This window comes from Uloborus diversus, chromosome 5 (genome assembly GCF_026930045.1).
Source record: "Uloborus diversus isolate 005 chromosome 5, Udiv.v.3.1, whole genome shotgun sequence".
Lineage (NCBI taxonomy): Eukaryota > Metazoa > Arthropoda > Arachnida > Araneae > Uloboridae > Uloborus > Uloborus diversus.
This window is the reverse complement of record NC_072735.1, coordinates 73825688-73847250: the sequence shown is the minus strand read 5'-3', so window position 1 is coordinate 73847250 and position 21563 is coordinate 73825688. Positions and strand designations below refer to the sequence as shown.

The following is a 21563-nucleotide window of genomic DNA, read 5'->3' as shown; positions in this document are numbered from 1 at the left end:
GACTTCTAGTAGTTCTTTGCAAGCTCGTCTTAGTAGTATCAATTCTTTTTACGGTTCTTCTGATTCTGTTACAATGTCCATTACCGTGTGATATTGCATAGAAATGCCATTCAGCTCTCAAGTTGACATCCGTTTCGTGATTACATAAATTAAGAAAGTTCTTTCTATTCTTGTTGTGTATTTGAGTAAAGTATTTCAGTACGCCACATGCTGTGTCACCACCAGAACTTTAGTACTACTGTGTGAGTTCATTTTCTCAAAACTACACTGAAGCAAGAAATGAAAAACACACCTTTTTTCCTTTTCAACTATGTAGATAATGCTTTTGCACGTTAGGCAAGTTACATAAGTTAATGTACAGAGCGTATGTTTGTACGAATTGAAAATTTGTGTGTGTAGATAGTCTATAAATGAACTACTTAAGCTGTCAATCATGTATGAACTACTCATTTATGTCCAAATATTTCTAAGTTACCAAATTAAAATAATTATTTTTATGCTTAAAATATCATTTTCCAGTATAATATATTATATAGGCCATTTGAGAAAGTGCAATAAAGTTTTCACACTTTTTATTCATGTTTTAGTGCGTAAATTAACTAGCAAAATTGCTCAATTTGAAAGACCTGTATCTTTTTTACAAACCAAATACACAAAACAATATATATAACATGTATAGTACTTGAATGGAATATTCAATTGGTCAAGAAATTTTAATTTTAATTCCATCCCCTTTTGCTTTACAGGGGTCTAGAAATGTCATTTTTCTCAATTTTCTGATCTTTGAAGGGCTGTAATTTATAAAGGGTAAACAAACACACAATTACAGCTATATTTTCTCATTAGTGTGACTCCAGTGATTATTTTTTGCCATATTTCACTTTGTGTTTTTATCCCCTAAGCGAGTTATGACCCTTTGAAATGAGTAAAAATTTTACATTTGACCTTGAACTTTAACCTGTTGCCATTATTTGAATTATTAAGTTGCAGCCACGTAACTCCGCATGTAAGACTATCATCTTATGCACTTTAACATCAAAGCGTACAATTAGCTGCCATAAATGTAATTCAAATAGATTTTGGCCAAAATGCAAAGGTCTAAAAGTCCCATTTTTGACTGCGAAAATGACTTTTGATGACCACTAAAAAATCAAGGGTTAAGGTTAGAGAAAAAATAAAAGTGGTTTCAAACATCATTCATATGCATCTTTTTGGGATATGAGTTTCAAAAAAATTAAAATTGGTCGAGCGCACTCATCCGTTGAATCTGTATGGAATGACCCGAGTACGAGTGCGAAGTTATTATTCTTGCGCTTAAGCACTGAAAAATATCATCTGCTTTCAAAAGCAATATTGTTAAGGTAGAAAACCTAGTAAAAAGAACATGAAACTGGATTTCAGTGAAACCCCGGTTTCACGACCCCCGAATCTACGTTTTCCTCACATTTCACGCTTTTTTTCATCAGGTCCCAGTTATCAGGTTCCCCAGTTATGCCTGGAGGGCCAATTTGCAGTTACTGTTTACTGAATGTACGCAAAAACAATGATAACTTTACTTATTTTCCGAGTGCTGATTGCTACGAATAATGTTAATTTAGCTCAGTGTAATTTATGCTTACGTAAAAATCAGCATTCAGAAAATAAGTAAAGTTATCATTGCTTTTGCGTATATTCAGTAACCAGTAACTGCAAATTTGCCCTAGGTCTAAGTTAGCAGGCATGACTAGAGGACCTGATGAAAAATCGTAAAATGTGGGTAAAAAGTAGATTTCGAGGACATAAAATCGGGGTTTCACTGAAATATTGTTCATGTTCTTTTTACTAGGTTTTCTGCTTTAAAAATATTGCTTTTGAAAGCAGACAATATTTTTCAGTGCTTATGTGCAAGAATAATAACTTCGCGCTCGTACTCACAGCGACGTTTTAACTGTCTGGCGGGATGTTTCTCCCATACGATTGGTCTGGCAGCTTACAAAATGTTTTGGAATAGTTTTAAGTATCATTACATAAAAATTGAAACTTATAAAATAAGTAAGGTAATCACTGTTTTTGCGTACATTCAGTACCCAGTACCTGCAAATTGGCCCTCGGTACAAGTGTATAAACACCAGTGGCGGACTGGGTCTCTCGAGAAGATGTCAATCTTGGGGGAAAAAAAGGTGCAAAAAAAAATGTTTAAAAGGAAAAAAAAAAGGTTTAAAAAGGAAAAAAAAGTGCAAAAAAGGAAAAAGAAAGGTGAAAAAAAAAAAGGCGGAAATTAAAAGCTAGGCGAAAGTCAACAAATAAATTAAAAAAAAAAGTTGTCAGGCTTGAGGGCGCAATGCTGCATAGGCGGGTGGGTGCATCGGCCCTCGGGCCAATGGGCTGGTGGACCAGTCCGCCCCTGGTAGACACGCGTATGTTCAAAGTACATGCTAACTCTATTCTGTCGTACACATTTTGTTACTTAGAAAATAAGTAAGGTCTGATGGCCCTGGGCTCTCTGACTAAATGCTTTTGCTAGTTCTTGTTTTTAACCCCCGACACACAAAGGAAGGGGTTATAAGTTTGAAGTGTTTGTGTATCTGTGAGTCTGTCTGTGGCACTCTAGCGTCTAAACGGATGGACCGATTTTGAAAAAAAAAAAGAAAAAAAAAGTTCGAGAGGAGTGTTCGATCGAGAGTGTCCTTAGCTAGGTTGCATCTTTGGATGACATTAATTAACGAAGATATTATTTAAAAACCTCTAAAGGGTTTTTCGCTATTTTTGCAGTGAAAACATAGCTAAAAATTTTAAAATTGAATGCCACAATAAAGAGAATTTTTTTCCGCGTCTGATAGAATATGTTTGGAATTTCCATGTTTCGTAGAATTCGAATTATAACGTTTTTTGAAGCAGGTTTTAATAATGGCTAAGCCTTTATTCACGCGATTGATAACCGAATTCATTGTTGACTGACAAGGAAATAAAACGCAATGGTTTAAAATTTTTATTTGTTGGCAGTTTGTATTTAATAGCAAATTTTTAATAATGTAAGGTTTTCAAAAGGGTTTTCAATTTTCCCTCTTGATTCTACAGTTGCGATTCAGTCGGGGTTTTTTAAAATTTTTAATTTTATCGTTGTTGGCACGAGTCTTCGTTAAATTCAGCATCCTTAAACTTTTGTAGCCATCCATCACGCTCATTGTCATTGTATTTAAGTCACCACTTCTAAAACGACTCTACCAAAACTCACATGTGGAAATCGATGAAGCATGTTCCCCGTAAGCTTCTTGCAGCATTCAATGGCCTTCAGCTGCACTTTTCTTCAAATGGAAGCAGAAAAAAAAAAAAAAAAAAAAAAAAAAACTTTCCCACAAATTGTGTTTTGATTGCACAAAAGTTGATATATTCAGAGCACACAAAACCTAAGTTGTTACCACTTCAACAAAATATCACATACTGAAAATGAAAGCCAACAATGAGATTATAAAATAAAGTTAGTTGAAGCATTGTCCGTTTCAATTTAATACTAGTGAGGCCATCTCTTGAAAATCCTTTAAAACTTATTTGTACACCAGACAGATATGATGCATTGGATTAGATACACAACACCAAGGCTTAACTTTAACTAGGGCTGAAATTAATCGTATTAAATTATTGGATCTATAAGTAGTTGGTGCTAAGGCCCCTATATATACGAGCCGACGCATCAGCTTAAGATCAGCCTTTTTGGATCGGAGCGCGTGTTTGAGTGGTTGTCTTTTCTGGCGAATTACCACGTTTGGTGATTGTTCACTGTAAGCTATTATTAGCGGCACGTGAATTGTTTATAAAATAAAATGTTATTTTCTGCAAATTTATCGAAATCCGAAACTTTGCTGTGGTAACCCAAGCAGTGCAACAATGAAAAATCCGATCCAAAATGGCTAAACTTAAGCTGATGCGTCGGCCTATCTATATAGCGGCTCTAGTTGGTGCAAACCTAAACTGGCAGCATCTTAATGCTATTATTAGAATCTGCGCAACCTTCACAATGCTGCAGATTCAGGTTTGCCTTAACTACAGTTCAGTTTTGCTATAATCAACTAACGAGAAAAACTCAATTTGAAAGATTTATACCTGTTAGGCGAGTCCCAGAAAGCTCTGTCATCATTCACACGATCCATATCCCCTATAATTCCATTAGGAGGTGATGGGGGTGCACAGTGCCTGGGTTCTTCTGCGATGCCGTTCATGTAGGTGGTGGTGGTCTTTGGCAACTGGAGAGTAAATTTACGGGACGAGAACTGGATCCTCAACAAGCGGCATCGCGTTGAGAAGTAGCTAAGGAAGCGGTTAGGATCGTTGAACAATTGGTCCGTGTCGAGATCAGGACAGCTGACGTGCTGGTTGTCACCAATCAAGGACAGCAGGCGTTCGCAGAACATGAAAACTGGCTGCGGAACATAGAATTTCGATTAGCAAATGATCGAGGAATGTTGCAACTCACAATCAGGGCGATTCTCGTTCTAATTGAACTACTTTCAGTGCTGTTTTTGACTGGTCACGTAGGGTGAATCACATGCGATTCACCAATCAAAAGTCAAGTTCGTTACGTGACCGAGTTGAAGTTCGCAAAATTACCAGACTTAAAATTAAATCCGGGATGCACGAGAATCGGCCTAAATGCTTCTAACATTTTTATCCACAACCGTGAATTACCTGCTGACTGAAAGTAAACTCACGTTTCAGAGAGAAAATTTGACTTTCAAACTCGAGTCAAAGAAAAGCAACTAACAATCTATACTCTTAAAATCTGTGCGCGTCTGTCTCTCTGCATGTATCTCTATCTCCTTTGAACTGTCAGTGTCTACAAGGTCAGTACTGGTATTGTTGGATACAGGGCATCAAGGGAAAGTCTTTCCACTCTGTATCACCTATATAAACCTTCCGGAGATATCAGTTTACAAAAACAATCTACATGACTTCCAGGAAATGAAACATTCAAGTCATCAATTGTCATCCGCCGCAGGCGGCGCTGAGGCACCGTAGGTAGCGAACGAATGCTGGCAAGCGAAAGCGAAGCGGCTAGGGGGTAGAGTCTTCTTACAACAGGTTTCCCATTCAGTAACAGGAAAACGTGGATAACTACAGTCTGGTTCTGATAACGTTAACTTTTATGGACTAAGGGTTAAACGATTCCATTCGTCACAATAGGGGTTATGAATGCCGACTCAATTCAAAAACAACGTAGATCGAAAATGATTGGTCCTAATCCAATATAAGAATTCCAATTGTTTTTTCAACTTATAAAATTCGATTCCATAGTTCTCCCAGTTACGCACCTTCTTACCAGAGCTATACCATGCTAATAAGTTACGGTGAATTCACTCATTAAAATAGCAACAAAAAACTCGTAGGAAAACTTGCCAAATTTACATTAAAAACCCTCTAGTCAAGATTTAGTTTTGACTGCGAGCGAGATCAAAAGAGGCTGGAGATCCAAAAAAGTGGAAGGTACAATTAGTGGCGGGGGAAAGGAAACGTTAGGTAGGCTCTAAAGCTGATTTAAAAAAAAAAAAAAAATGGGTGATTGAACCTCATCATCATTATTGAATAAATGACCTACCTTCTCCAAATAAAAATCGGAAATTACAAAAATTGTGGCCAATAGCAACCGTCAACTTTCTACCTCCAATTGAGGCAATGAGCGGCAAAAAGATTTGAAAAGCAAAAAGATTTACAAATATTAGGGGAAACTCTCCTCTTCTTTGGTGCACGAAATAGTGCTAGTAGCTCATGTAGGTGCTGCTATACAGCATGATTTAGAAAAAAGAAATCAATGAAAGCCTACCTAGGATGTGAACTTTAAAGGAGTTTTACTTAAAACTTTAAAACGTACACTTACATCCCTTTGCTTCTCACTGCCTCAATTCAAAGCTCCAGCAAATTCAAGCTAACTTTCATGAAATAATAACGTGAGAAAAATATAAAACATACACTTATTAAGTCGATTCTTTTTTAATTATATGAATTGATTAATTTTTATCATTTTTAATTGATCGTTAATTTTGAACTCAGAAAAGTAGAAGGGCAAATCCCCTTTACTTTTAAAGGTGAGGGTGCATTTTTCCCCCTTGCCTCCCCGTATGAGCCACCTAGGGCGAAGTTTTAATTTCATGCGTCGTATGGTATCCTTTGCAAAATTACAATTCAGAAATTCGGTCTAACGATGCTGAGTAAACTTATTTTTAAATATACAAAATCTTATCAAGTTAAAAGTTACATAAATTCTTTGAGTGTTGAATGAATAACATTGTGCTTGAAAATTAAAATAAGAAATAACAACGTATTGCAGAAAATTGCAGATTGCTGCAGACTCGTGTTTCGGGGTTACAAAGAGATCGAGGTTTCCAATACAAAACAAATGAACTATGGAAAAAAAGAAAAGATTTTGACACCAGACGAATACAGAGTGATCAGCGAATAAGCCCTGATTTCGAAATTAAATATCTCTACAGCAAATATCTATAGAATTATGCGGTAAACTGTACGTTTATTAGCAAAACTGGAAAAATGGTGCATAAAAGTGTAGAAAATTTAGTTACGAAAATCGCCAACAGATGGCGTTGAAAACACCTTCTCTGAAAAGAGTCTGAAAAAAAAAAAAAAAAAAAAAAACAATGAAGTGAAGAAGTTTTTGCAATCAGAATAGAATTTTTCAAAGTGTTTACTGTTCGAAGCAATAACGTGGCGTAAACGAACAGAGAAATTTGACATGACGTCTTGCAATGTCTCAACGGAAATGGAATCACATGCAACACCAATAAACGATTCAAGCTCCTCTAGAGTAGCGGGATCATTTTCACAGACACTGTCTTTCAATGCGTTCCACAGAAAGAAGTCACAAGGAGTCAGATCGGGAGAATATGGAGACCAATCTATTCCAGTGTCAGTAAAATCAGTCGATACTTGATCAATCTTGCAACGCCAATTGATTGCTGACAAAATTTTTCAAAAGTTTAACGTAACGTTCAGAAAACATTTAATTAGTTTTGAAAACTGCGACGTGTTGCCGAAGGACTGTGATAATTGGTGGGATTCCAGTCCAAAAACACATGTTCTTCAATGGAATACATTATTTCACTTTCTACGCTAGCATCTTTTCACTTTCCAACAGTCGTACTGGTCGCTTTATACTTCGAAACACATTTTAAAGGCTATTGATAGATCATTGTGCTTACAGCGCCATCTGTTGACGATTTTCGTAACTAAAATTTCTAAACTTCTGTGTGCGATTTTTACAGTGTTGCTAGTAAACGTACAGTTTACCGCACAATTCTTTCTGTCTTTGTTGTAGAGATATTTAATTTTGAAGTCAGGGCTCATTCGCTGATCACCATGTATTTTGTCGGATGTATTTTCATCCATTGCTCACTTACCTGCCATTGAAAAAGAGGCTCTTGTAACTCCAAAACACATATGTGCAGTAATTTGCAATTTTATGCAATTTAACATTGTTATTTCTTATTTTTTTTATAGTGTTCTTTTCGTAGTCAGTTTACTCAGGAGGTGACGCAACCAAATTTTTTTCTCACTAAGCCCACCCGTTATATCTCGAGCAGGAATTCAAAGATGCAATATAGGAATGGTATACATGTGAACCTTAATCAAAAGAGATACTGACTGCTTTTTTTATAGTTCCAATCGTTCCGAAAGTGGAAGTGTAATAAAACTTTTCTTTTTTTTTTCTTTTGTGCAACGTGAGAGTTATTCAGCTTCATATGATCCATTAACATTGTATAATTTAACTGTAGCCTAACAGCAAATCGCGCCAATTTTGTTGCCGGTATACATAAATCCAAGATGCCACCAGTAAGCTGAAGCTTGGTAGTTGCGATAATACGAAGTACTGAGCATTCATCTGAAATATACTGAATAATTTTTTACACTCATGTTTGTGAAAATTGCAACATCACAAAGGACTTACGCGAGTGAGCTGAAAATTGCAGGAAGTGCAAAGTAGGACATGATATGCAAATGATTAGAATTGCAGACCGGTAACGCATGCGTATGCTGAGCAGAGCCCTCTGAATGGCGGATCGAATCGAATATAAATAGACGGCCGTAGCGAGGTGTGTATGATTATCGGTGGTTATATGGTAGAGTAAACTTTAACTGAATCTTTACTATGCCTCTTCTACGAAAGAAAGCGAAATTTGAGCAAATTTCAGAGTTTGAACGGGGCAGAATCGTCGGCCTTCGTGAAGCTGGATTGTCTTCTCGTGCAGTAGCCACTCATGTGCAGCGTAACAGCAGCGCAATGATACGTGTCCGGACGCAGTGGATGGACGAGGGTCGGACAGCTCGGAAATCCGGGAGTGGACCCCGAAATGTGACGTCAGCTCGTGATGACAGAAACCTGGTGCGTATGGCGCTGACGGACCGCACAGCTTCTTCTAGACAATGGGCAACACAGTGGTCAACAGCTACAGGTGTTTCATTGTGTGTTTCATGAATTCGGAGACGTCTGCTGCAGCGAGGGCTGCGCACAAGGATTCCTTTATACAGGATTCCTCTAACGCAAAACCATCGCCGCCTGCGGCTACAATGGGCCAATACGCATAGGATCTGGCGTGCTGATCGGCAGCAGGTCGTCTTTTCTGACGAATCCCGCTTCAACTTGTGGCACCATGATGGCCGAATTCGTGTCAGGCGCTCTGTCGGCGAATGGCACATTGCGGAGTGCATTATCGAACGCCACAGTGGACGAACATCCGGAGTTATGGTCTGGGGTGCCATAACATATCATGGACGATCACAATTGCTACGAATTTTGGGCAATTTGAACAGTACCGGATACATAAACGAAGTTTTACATCCTCAAGCTATTCCTTTCCTGCAAGGATTGCCAGGGGCTGTATTCCAGCAGGATAATGCCCGTTTACATGTCGCCAGGATTGTAAAATCCTACCTTGATTTGCAGCAGGTACAGCTTCTTCCTTGGCCTGCATATTCCCCGGATATGTCACCGATTGAACATGTGTGGGATTTCGTTGGGCGGCGTCTAACTCGTGATCCTCGTCCTGTTGCTTCGACAGACGAACTTTAGTTGTGCATACAAGCAATATGGAATACTCTTCCGCAGGCAGATATTCAAACTTTGTTTCACTCCATATCGAGTCGTGTAGCAGCTCTTATTGCGTCGCGTGGTGGCTACACAAAATACTAATTTATATCTCTTTTTATTGTTTGTTTGGTTTGAAAATGTAATCATTTACTAGTACCATTACCACTCAACTGTGTATTAAATTTCATTCAACTATGATGCTTCCTTCATAGTGTTGCAATTTTCACAAACAGGAGTTTATGATGACCACATCACAGTATTATCACGAAAATAAACCAAACATTTAGCATCATAATAGCTTATCAAAGTTATTAGACACCAATATTTCAAATAGTTGGAAAAAAAAAAGTAAGAAAAATAATTACTTTTGGTACATGTTTGAGCAATCTTCCTTCAAATCCGTGCAAAAGGTAACTTTGCCGCCTTAAATATGCATTGAGGTTCGTTCTATAACTATCTCGAGGAATCCTAGATAAATTGAAAGATAATTATTTTAGACATAAGGGAGTGAAAAAAAGTATAAGAAAAACTTATGAGCAACGAATGGGATATTTTCTATAAATACTCACACATTAGCAAACACTATAAACATGGGTACAACGAATTGAGCAAAACCTTGGACACTTTCAACTTGGCTTTTTGTCTGTATAGATCCCGGCCTGAAACATAAGGGCCATCATATTGGTAAAGAAACATATAATATGAAAAATATGAGGAGGTTCAAAGATACCCCAAATGACTTTGTATTTGAACAAACATATTTCATTGTTCATAGTGAAATTTATTCACAAAATCAACCCCAAGAGGCAGAGAAGGATCTAAAGTTACAACATTGGCAATTTGTCTTCAATTACCCAAACTAACCTTACCGAAGAATATTCCAAGTGTCGAGTTCGTTCTGCCAGTGTATGTATGTAGTGCCAGTTTCTAGATGATGTTTCACTTCACAAAAGTCTGCATAAGGGCTGTCTGCAAATGATGTCACGTCTTGAGGCTAGGGGGGGGGGGGTAGTGGAGTTTTGTAAAATTTTGACAGTTTGTGACAAGGATAGGGGAAAACAAGAAGTGTTGCATCATTTAAGGACAGTCCCAAAAGAAAATTCTTCAAGAAGAATTTCAGAAATTGCATTGCTTTCTCGGAAGAGCACAACTGAAGTTAGAAGTAAGTATTTATGAAAACTGGGTCTAGTCCCCCCCCCCGCTTTTTTTGACAACCTGAGTGAATTGGATGATCATTTCAAGCATTGTTTATTTTCATACATTTTACAAATCCTCAGTTGTTTTCCTATATGGTCAACTAGCTGCTTTTTTATTTTGCTTAAGGAGGAGATTGGCCAATGCATGGACAAAGACAGTAGTATTAACTACTTTTTTTTTGTTAAAAGTATCTTTGCAACAAGTAGAGGTTTTTTTTTCAAAAGCGAGTAAAGTGTCGACTGATTTGCCCGTACCTCTTTTGCCTGATGTAGGAAACAGCGTCAGTGGGCTTGCATCGAAGTGTGTAAATGAGATAACAGGCTACCAGCACACCTGCTCGTCCAAGCCCGGCGTGACTGTGGATGGCCACTTTGCCTTCTGTCAGCGCAAAGGCCAACACCTTCACCATGTCCAAGAGGACGGTTTTTGGCACTGAACCGAAGTCTTTCCTGAAAATAAAAAGGTAAAATATAAAATTTGGTTGGCTGTATTAAGTTTACTAGCGCAAGAGTCTTAATAGGCTATACTGTGCCAAACGATTGTTGATAAATAGAAAAAAGTGCCAAAAAAAAGGGGGAAACTTTATTGAGAGTAAAAATAAAATGAGTGAATATAACAGGCATAGACATAAATGTATTCATAGAAGTATAGGGAGAAAGAGAGAGAAAAATGAGAAGTTTTCATTCTTTCTTTAAAACGAAAATTCAGCTTTAGTATAGCAACTAGAACTTTTACTCGTGTTATTACTATTTTCATCGTTGGATTTATCTATAATGGTATGGAGTTTATACGAGAGCAGATCAAAAAGTTAGTTGAACTTCCAAGTTATGACTATTTATTAAATTACCGTAAAAAAAGAAACACAGCTGTGAGAGCATACAATGTATGTATAGTTTTCCGCATAGTTCCCTAGAGACTTCAAACATTTCTCCGAACGAACGACCAACTTCAAATTATGAATGCATAGAAATCTTCTCCAGTGCAATGTAAAAACACAGAGACAGCTGCTTTCACATCCTCACTGTTGTGATATGAATCATTGTCCACCGAGGAGCTTACCGAAAACATGAAAATTCCATGGCACTAAGTCGGGAATGTAAGGAGGACGTTGCTATACCTCCCATTTAAATCGAAGCAGCAGTTCTAAGGTTTGCGGGCGTTGTGAGGTGTTATCTTTTCAGTAATAGCTATATTTTTACTATATGAACACTAGTTGCTTGTTAACTAGGTTTGATTGCCATCATCCACACAAGCCTCAAGGAAACTCCTATTGCAGTCTGCGGCCTATTCACCAACTACTGTTCAGCAGTATTATGATAGTAATAATAGCCACTGCACTCACAACGGTACCTTTTACTGTTTTTAATATCCCTCGAAGTACTGGGTACAGTTCCGTCCTAACTTCTAGATCCATGAGGCGATGTCTTATTGCGCAGTTCGCTGCTGTATTATGCAGAGCCTGCGGAATGTGGACATAAAACTTCCTACCGTAAGGGAGAAACCCTATACATCCAGGAAAATCGGCTCTTCCAGGATTCGAACCCAGTTCTGATGCTTGATAAGTGTGCACTCTTTTAGAACACCACAGCGAAGGACAAAAATGTATTAAAATAATAGTAACAATAATAACAAAGTAACTACATAAAGTATTTTGCTACGACATGACTTAAAATATACAAATCAGGGGAACTTGATGCGTTAAAATCTCCCAACTTACACATGTGTATAAAAGATGACAGTACTTCCGTCTGCCTCTAACTGACTATTCTGCCTTGGGCAGGTAAAGGGCAGTAACTGCATTTTTTTCATTGTTTTTGCATTTCTTCAAATATTTCGAAAACTCATTTCTGCAGATACTGCCGTTTACCAGCCCACGGCAGTATTAACCCCTCGTATCTGAAAGATTGATCTCAGTAGCCAGTCACTTCAGAGCTGCCCAAAAACCAAAGCCATTGACAATATTAATTATCGTTGTCAATCAGTCACCAAGAGCCAAGACGGGCCCCTTGGCCCTTTGCCCACCCCCCCCCCCCCAATAAAAAGTACTAAACTTGTACTACTCGATTACCAGCCTAAACCGGACTCAAGGGCCGGGTCCTTAGTTTCCGACTACAGTGCGGGCCAAATTATTAGATTAAGGAGTTTTTTTTTTTTTTTTTTTTTTACACTATTTGTACTAAAATACCATTTATCTTATTGTTAAAGTACAGTACATACCGTACACTAATTATTACGTTATTTTAGCATAATTTAATGTTTGTAGGTGCAGCACTGTCTGCTTTGTTTATGTTCTTTGTTTATCTACCTACCAGGAACATAACCTCAATCAGCTTAAACAGTTCACTAGTTCTTTTTATTAGTGTGTTCTGTTTTAAAGTTAGTTTTAGGTAATTAGTGAGTGTGCGTATGTGAGTATATATAATAGTAAGTACAAACAATTTTTTACCTCCTTTTTTAAAAAGTTAAGAAGTGGTGTAAACCATGTGAAAAGTATGCCAAAAAGACTTAAAATGCTCGTCAAGAACAAGGGAATGCATACTAAATATTATATAATTATTTCGTTCCGTTAATGTGTCTATAGTTATGTAATCAATTAAGAATTTGCTTTTAAAACAGTCTTAGTCGAATAATTTGGCCAGCACTGTAGGCTGATATGGCTTGATGTCAGTGTCAATCTCATAATTTAGGCTTTATGAACTTTCAGAGCTTACTTAATGGATTTTCAACATTTATTTCCTTGCCAAATATCTGAATTTTAAAGAGCTTCGATTAACAACGATGCACAGTACTCGAAAACCCAATACAGTGCTCTCCATATGCGACACTGATGGAGTAGAGACCTTCTTTTTAAGGGGCTTTCTTACAAATGTCGAAGTCACCCAGATGTTGAGATGTCCCTAAATTACAGTATTATTGCTTAAAAGTAGAGCAAGGAACATTGAGGATTATTAACAAAACGTTTAGAGAGTTGCTAAATAAGGAAATAGTTTGAGGTAACATATTCAAATATAATTTTACGTCGAAAAGGGGATTAAAAAATACCACCGTTACTTACCAATCAAAATTATAATAAAAGACTGCATGTAAAAAAAAAAGAAAAATATTATTGCAAATATTAAGAAACAAAAAAGAACAGATAAAAAAATATATACTCAATATAATTGTCTTTTACTTTTATTTTCCATGAAAATTTGTGGATCATATGTAAATCCCGACTCTTCGAGTGGTACTCCACAAGAACTGTGTTCTCCCCGTTCTTGCAGGTTGATTAATGATCTGATGCCAATACTAAACAAAAATAAAGAACATGTTATTGAAAAAGATCGTATTATTATATTAATTTGTTTTCATAATAATATAGATTTTCAAACAAATAGATTTACTACAAAGTTCTACATTTTTTCACAGTTAAAGAATATAATTTTTTAAATAGTGTTTTCAGTAATAGAGGGGGAAATTTACAGGATGTTAAAGAAACAAACTTCTTTTAAATTCTTTAAAAATAATTTAAGAAAATTCAATACGATATACTGTAAGAATCGTTTCAACGCATGCAACTTTTGAACAGTATTAACGGAGTCACGTCTTTTTTTTTAGGGGAATATTCATTTTTTAAGCTTTCGCCGTTTTTTTTTTTATTTTTACAACGCTCAAAACTTTAAAATGACAATATTAAAAGCATTTAAAATTTTATTTTCAAGATCTAAAACTTCATTTGCGATTCATTATTTTTGTATCTTAGATTTTTCTAAAGCTACTCTGACATAAACGGTAGCGATTTAGAGATAATCATTTGAATCTACTACAGTAGATCATTGTCCTTCTGCTGCCTATTTTTCAGTAAAAGAAATAGACAATGAATGTTAAAAAACACATTAAAGAAAGCTATTCTTGTGGTGAAAATACGAGGTCTGTAAATTAAGTAATGAGACGTTATTCTTTTTGAATAAAAAATTTAAAAAAAAATCAAATTCTATTTTGTCACCTTCAAAAGACTTCCTTCTGAGACCACACAGCGCTGGAGCCGTTTCTTCCACTCCTCATAGCAGTGCTGGAACTCCGATACTGGAATAACCTTCAGCTGGTCGGTTACAGCCGTTTGAATGTTTTCGACTGTCTCGAAATGATTTCCCTTGAGGTGATTTTTCAACTTTGGGAAGAGAAAAAAGTCACAAGGACTCAAGTCAGGCGAATAAGGAGGCTGAAGAGTCACAGGAATGTTTTTGCTGGCCAAAAACTCGTTTATTAAAATTGCTGTGTGACAAGGAGCATTACCGTGATGCAACATCCACTTGTTCTTGATGTTTGGTCTCACACGAATGACCCTTTTTCGAAGTCTTTCAAGAACCTCTCGGTAAAAGTGTCGATTGACCGTTTGACCTTGTGGTAGAAACTCTTTGTGGACGATTCCGTGAATATCAAAAAAACAAATCAGCATGCATTTAATCTTTGACTTCGCCATCCTTGTCTTTTTTGACCTCGGAGAGGTTGAAGTGTGCCACTCCATGCTCTGGCGCTTGGTTTCTGCGTCGTACTCAAACACCCAAGACTCGTCACCAGTAATGACACGTTCCAGAAAATGGGGGTCATTTTCAATAGAACTCAAAAAGTCAAGGCACCTTTCCTTCCAGATGTTCTTCTGGTCTTGCGAAAGGTTTTTTTGGAACCATTTTTGCGCAGATTTTTCTCATCCCCAATGCATTGGTCAAAATTTGATGAACGGTGGTGTGAGTCAAATTTAACTCTTCCCCGATCATTCTGACTGTCAACCGACGATCTGAACGCACAAGATCCCGGATTCTGTCGACATTTTCATCGGTTCTTGAAGATGAAGGCCTTCCGCTTCGTGGTTCATCCTCAATCGACTCTCTTTCTTCTGAAAATGCCTTAAACCACCGAAAAACCTGGGCTCTTGACAAAACACTATCTCTGTAGGTCTGCTGAAGTTTAAGAAGAGTTTCCGTTGCACTGTGCCCAAGTCTGAAGCAAAACCTGATAGCACACCGTTGCTCGAAATTGATGTCATTCATTTTTAGAACACAATAGAAAAAACTTTCAAAAAAACAATCGCTACGCACAACCAAATAACTCGAGCGAGGTCAAACTCGTACTGAAGGTGGATAACATGCTCCTCTGCCACCCCACCAAGCCCCGCGCTTCCAGTGTTGCCAGATCAAACGCAACGTTGCCAGTCTCATTACTTAATTTACAGACCTCGTACATCAAAGCAAAAATGAGTCTCCCCCCAATAATAATAATAATAATAGGTATTTAATATTTTTTTTGTTAATTAATTAATTGAAAGTAAGGGAAACATCGGCGTGTCTGCCCTTTTATTATTTTTAAAAGTAGGATTGGAACAAAGCATTTTTGCTCTATAAATCTTAGCCAGGGCAACTTATTCCCACGTATCAGTTTCTGACTGGAATGCTTTTTTGTTAAATTTTGAGCTGTTCAAAAAACATCAAAATATGTAAGTTCGAATCCAACGTAATTCCTAATTTCACAAGTAGATTTGCATCGAAAACAGTCCTGTATTGAAAAGATTCAGAAAGTTTCATATAGAATATTTTTAGATAGATTTTGAAGCAATTTTTTTAATGTTTAAAACGTAAAGATTATTTTTTTAAATGCTTAATCTGTTAACCTTGTTTCTTTTCTATAAGTCGGCGTCATGCTTTCCATGGTAGCAGGGCTTTTCGTACCATTTCAAGAGATATCGCTTGCCTAAACTGTATCACAACTTGAAAATCATTGGCACAAAGAAATGGAGAGAGAATTTTAACTTTTATAGTATCAGATATAATTTTTTTATATAGTATAATGAGTAGATTTTAACATTTTTTTCCACTTTTTACTTCCTTTTACAAAAAAGGAAGTATTGTATTCGCGAAAAAATTTTCACTCAAAAATCGGCCTTAATTTCCATTTTTCTCACCCGCGAATGAATGTTGATTCTTTTTCAATCCGATCACACGTGGATATATGCCTGGGAACGTACAGACACCCGAAATATCCATTTTGACGTTCCCCGAGTTAATTACAACGAATTTTCTCGTGACGTCCGTATGTATGCATGTATGTGCGTATGTATCTCACATAACTCAAAAACGGTATGTCCTAGAAAGTTGAAGTTTGGTACGTAGACTCCTAGTGAGGTCTAGTTGTGCACCCCTTTTGATTGCATTCGGATGTACTTAAGGGGTTCTTTTGCCTCTTTTTCTGTGGAAATCATTGTTAATTTCGGTGTAAACTCAAGTTGTGTTATAATTTGTCGGACACTAAGCGATATATCGCATGTCTTTTGATCGCCAACTTGGCGACAAATTTGGCGGATTTTTTTTCTTTTCTTTGTTTTTTAATTTGGTTTCAATTTGTCCACTGTTGGCGATATTTAGAGTTAACTATTGAATCACATTAAAATTGCCAATAATGGGGAAATGAGATTAAATTGGAGTAAAAGGAAATCATGTGATGCACACATCAGCTCGTTTTATTTTTAATTTCACGTTGTAAGATAAACCTGCGACAATCCTAAATTCATTACCTTCTTTACATTCTCGATATAAATATTGTCCATATTTTTCTCCTCGCTTGCGATAGTAAATGGACCTTTTTTTGTTACAATCAATGATTCATCAAGGGAAACGACGTATTTCCCTTTATATCCTGCATTTAGCATCTAATGAATTTTACGTGACATGGAGCTACTTACTCGCGAAACTGCCTGATGATTTTGTACTTTTTGATGATTTCTGTGGAGGGACGAGCCATCGTCACAATGTCATCGGTGATCCTGAAATAGGATTTGTATGTTAATTGGAAACGAAGCATCGTAAAAAATCAACGATCAGTAAAATACCAAATAAAACTCGATCCTTTTTACCAACTGTTACGAAAAAATCGTAGTTTCTACGAACTACAGCCTTGAACTACGACGATACGAAAAGGTGTCCAAAATCTACGATTTTCTTTCATTTCTTTTGGAATCACAGGAATTTTTTCAATCATTAAAGCTTTTTATAATATTATACCCATTTAGATAATATTGTTTTTCTGATAACATTCTAAATGTCTGTTTAAAAATATGCAAAATAATCTTACTATAGTTAATGCTAAAATAAAAAAATAAAAAAAAAAAACTTTACTTTGATTGTTAGTATGTTTTTCAAAGAAAAGTGTTGTCATAATGTAATTTTTTTACCTCAGAGCCAGAAAGACGTATGTAACAAAATGGCAATTTAACAGGAGAGAGGAAAAACGCATGCAAAGAAAGGGACGCGTGTTCTTTTAACAATGCAAAAAAAAAAAAGGGTTTTGTTTTTAGGAATTACGTTCCCATGGCTTGATGCTGAATAGGCTTCTACATACCAATGCACTAATAAACGTAAAATCGCAGTTTCTGGACGTCAGTCTGAGTCTGAAGTACAGAATTCAAACGTAAATTATTCGTTGCGTCTTTTGCCTTTGTAATTAAATGTGCCGTTTTATCCCCCCCCCCCCACCCACATAAAACTATGTTAGAAATTTAGTTTTTCAAAAGTTGGCAGCTCTGGCTATACCGATTGAGATAAAATCTTAGAATTCTTACCATGTGGATAGGACTCCCATGATGTGCATGTCCTGCTTCTGCCAGTAAGCTCCTCCCTCGTATCGACATCTTCTTCCGGGGCAGAACACGGAACAGTGAATGGCCTTCGATGAGCTCTGGCGCAACTTCTCGGGCAAAATACCATATCTATGCATTAAACGACAGCAATCAACATTTATTAAGTTCAAGAACTTTCAGGAAAATTATTTTGATTGAAGGATAATGATTGTTTGAGTTTCACGTAAGTTAAGGAGTTTTTTGAGCTCTGCGTTTCATTGAGGCAATGTTGAATTGTATTTGACTGGTCGGTTTTTACATAAATGATAACAGTGTAATTTGTTTTCATAGCATCGGTGGAAGCTCGAATCTGGACAAATTTAGATCGAGCGTTGTTCGGATGAAAGAAATGATTGAGATGTGAATAAATAAGATGCTTTTTAATTAAAAGTATTATTACTTTCTCATTTATTTACGGAATGTAAATGATTGTTGTTTTTATTACTACAAGCATATTTTATTAATACAAAGATTCCACCTGCTTCTAAAAAAATCAATTTTTGACTAAGCCCCAGATAAAATCAAAGTAAAGCATTAATCTTTAGCCCCAGAATTGAAATTGTCGAATGAAGAAGATCTGTTATTTCGGTAGGTTAGATAAGATAGTTTTAGTTTCACAACAGTGAACATAATAACGGGCCACAATTATCAGTTTCGCACGGCAGGCCGTAGGCTGGGCACCACTGCCGCAACACATAAGGTAAGAGCTCCAGTAGTCGGCCATTCAAGACAGTGATTGCTGTTTTTTAAAAACCCACAAATTTCAACAATCAAAGGATAAAGGGTATGAATTCAGTGCATTTTATCGGAAAAATGCATCAAAATACAAGCAAAAATGCAGATTTAAACTACATTTCGAAAATACAGAGAGTCAATTGTCCCCCCTCCTCAACTATTGCCCAGATGATGGGCCTGTATATGGGTAAATGGAAATTGAGAAATGGGGGATATCATGAAGATAGTCTTACAGCTTTCAACAAGAACATTAGTAAGCAATGAATAAACTAAAATGGAGTGAGAGGGCAACGCAATACAACTTTGAAACCATGTTATTTTGAAAGAAATTTGGCATACTTTTAAACAAGAAGTAAATTTTGATTTCCTTGTAAAGAAAGCCCAATAAATTGAATATTTGGTTAGAAGCAGTAATAAGAAGTGGTATCAACATATCAACATTTGAAATAATTACTCTGAATAGAATACAGGATTCTTGAACTTTTGGTGAGGCAAATAGTTTAGCAAAATGAGCAATAGAAAGAATAATCACATGTTTAACGCTCATTGATACAATTTGAGTTAACGTAATTATTGAAGTATTACCTCTTAATTCCTTACAATGGGAATGTTTATTTATTGCTGATTAAATCACTTTCATCAACGCATCATGATTTGATTAAAAAAACAACAACATTAAATTACCATTTGGTAATGACAAGTTGAGTATTAGAATTTATATTCTAAACTGAATTTACAACCTGTATTCAACCCTGTTTTTGAAATTTCTTCTCTAAAACCATTATTAGAAGCAGTAAAATGATGAAACGACTCTATTTTTCAGAAAAAGTTAAGGCAGAAAATTTAAGCATTTCCTTTTGAAGAAATAGCGCTAGAAAGGGATTTTTTTCTCAAAACAGCTAAATTGCTATTAAATAAATACTTTGTTTTAATTACTATTATATGAACTTTAGAAAATCCATATTAAGTACGTAGACGACTATTGGGCACATCAACCAAACCAGTGGCCAATCTGCCATGTCCGACTATTGGAAATGCATAAGAATTCAGTACCCAGTGTTCGGCCACCCCTCTACAAATAATTGAGCCGAAGAAGAAGTTTAATTTTTAATTGAAACGTAATGTTATACTATCCATTAAAATATAAGTAAATGGAAATTTACATCAGAACGAAAAAAAAGGGTACTTAACATTTAAAGAGGAAGTGTCTTCTTAAGAAAAAAATAAGCAGAATCGCAAACTAGGATGATAGGCACTAGGGTGGGCCGAAAAAACTTTTTTTGGAAATCTGTTTTTGGATAGTGCGGAAAAGTTGCTATATGGGCCCGTTATTACCCATAAAAAATTTCGCTAAATTTGTTTAATATTTAGCTGGAGCTATTTGACCTTGAAAAACTGAAAAAACCCCGGCAAAAATGCACTTTTTTCAAAAAAAAAAAAAAAAAAAAAGTTGGGCGGGGGGGGGGGGAGTCAAAAATAAAAGTTTGAAGCTAGTTTCAGCAAACATTAGACGTATCTGTCAGTGCATTAGTTGAAATCCTCAAAGACTTATTTCGTAGAATATTTAGCTACGCTCCTTTAAGACTGAAACATGGAAAAATGAAAAAAAAAAACTAGTTCCGAAATAAGTAAATACTGAAATGTTAGGGAATACGTTACTTAGAAAAAACAGTGAAAATTCAATCAATTTTATGCAGCATTTGTACGCCAATTTTAAAAAACGCATACCCTCAAATAAAAAATAGTTACATAAGATGCTAATTTTTCAATTTTCGGTTCCAATTGTTTCTCCTGGATAATAAACGGCGCTCAACTGCTTCTATTATTCCTAAGATTATTCTATAACTATTTTATATATGTTTGACAAATAGAGCCCTTGAGTATTAAAGAAATGGATTGAGGGTCAAGGAAAATCATATTACATTGAATGAACCTGAAACAGAGCTTGAATCAGGAGAAAGCACAGAAAATACAGATGACGATTTTAAATTGAATTATCCGCTTTCAAGAAAACGTAAGCGAACTGATGCGCCATCAACAACGACAAGTCAAACAAGGCTTTCTATGCCTCATACAGCTTTAGCAGCACATCAAACTGGCGCTTCAAATAGATCAGTGGCTAAAATTGCTACAGCAGTTCTCGACGATTTCGACTTAGTTTCTCCTAAACAAAACAAAAATATATAGTCGATAAAAACAAAGTAAGGAGGGAAGTCGATAAAAAAAAGGAGCGAGCTAAGAGAAAGGGATTTAAGAGCAGTTAAAGGGGCAGCTAATAAAGAGTTTGTATTTTGATGGCCGCAAAGATGACACCCTTCAAAAGACATCTGCATCAAAAATTAGCATCTGAAGCACATGTAGCACTGATAGAAGATCCAGGTAGCAAGTACATCGGTCATTTATCACTAACAGTTGGTGAAAGTGCAAAAGAAATTTCGCAAGGTATTATAGGCTTTACAAAAAAGTATGATATGAGCTTGCTTAACTTATCGGTTATTCTATGTGATGGAACAAATGTAAATACGGGATAGAAAGGTGGAGTAATTCGTTTACTTGAGACACATCTCAAAAAGACCTTTACAGTGGAACATATGTCTGCTGCATACTAATGAGTTGCCACTGAGGCATCTTATTCTGGAACTGGACGGTTGCACAACGGGGCCACATTCATATTCTGGAGCTATCGGACAACTTCTTAGAGATTGTGAAAAAAATCCGGTGGTCAAATTTGATAAAATTGAATGCAATTTTCTGGTTTTGGACATGGAAGATATAAAAAAATTAAGTACTGAACAACAATATTTGTATAGAATCTGTCTTGCCGTAAAAGATGGTAGTTGTCCTTCTAGCGTGGCTGACAGTAGCTCAGGCAAACTCAGTCATACGCAATGGCTGACAACTGCAAACCGTTTG

The 21563-nt window shown here is 36.3% G+C and overlaps 1 protein-coding gene across 1 annotated transcript in view; it reads right to left on the bottom strand.

Annotated features, from left to right (window-relative positions):
* The window catches only part of LOC129222970 (protein tyrosine phosphatase domain-containing protein 1-like), a 34895-nt gene extending 16882 nt beyond the window's left edge, over positions 1-18013 (bottom strand). Inside the window, exons 1-8 of the mRNA XM_054857533.1 lie at positions 17859-18013; positions 16983-17063; positions 13440-13555; positions 13323-13344; positions 10522-10716; positions 9640-9729; positions 9436-9538; positions 4081-4397 (exon numbers count right to left, since the gene is read on the bottom strand). Of these exons, the coding sequence (XP_054713508.1) occupies positions 4081-4397; positions 9436-9538; positions 9640-9729; positions 10522-10716; positions 13323-13344; positions 13440-13555; positions 16983-17063; positions 17859-18013 (1079 nt within the window). The remainder of the gene's footprint in view (positions 1-4080; positions 4398-9435; positions 9539-9639; positions 9730-10521; positions 10717-13322; positions 13345-13439; positions 13556-16982; positions 17064-17858) is intronic.
* Between the last annotated feature and the right edge of the window lie 3550 nt (positions 18014-21563).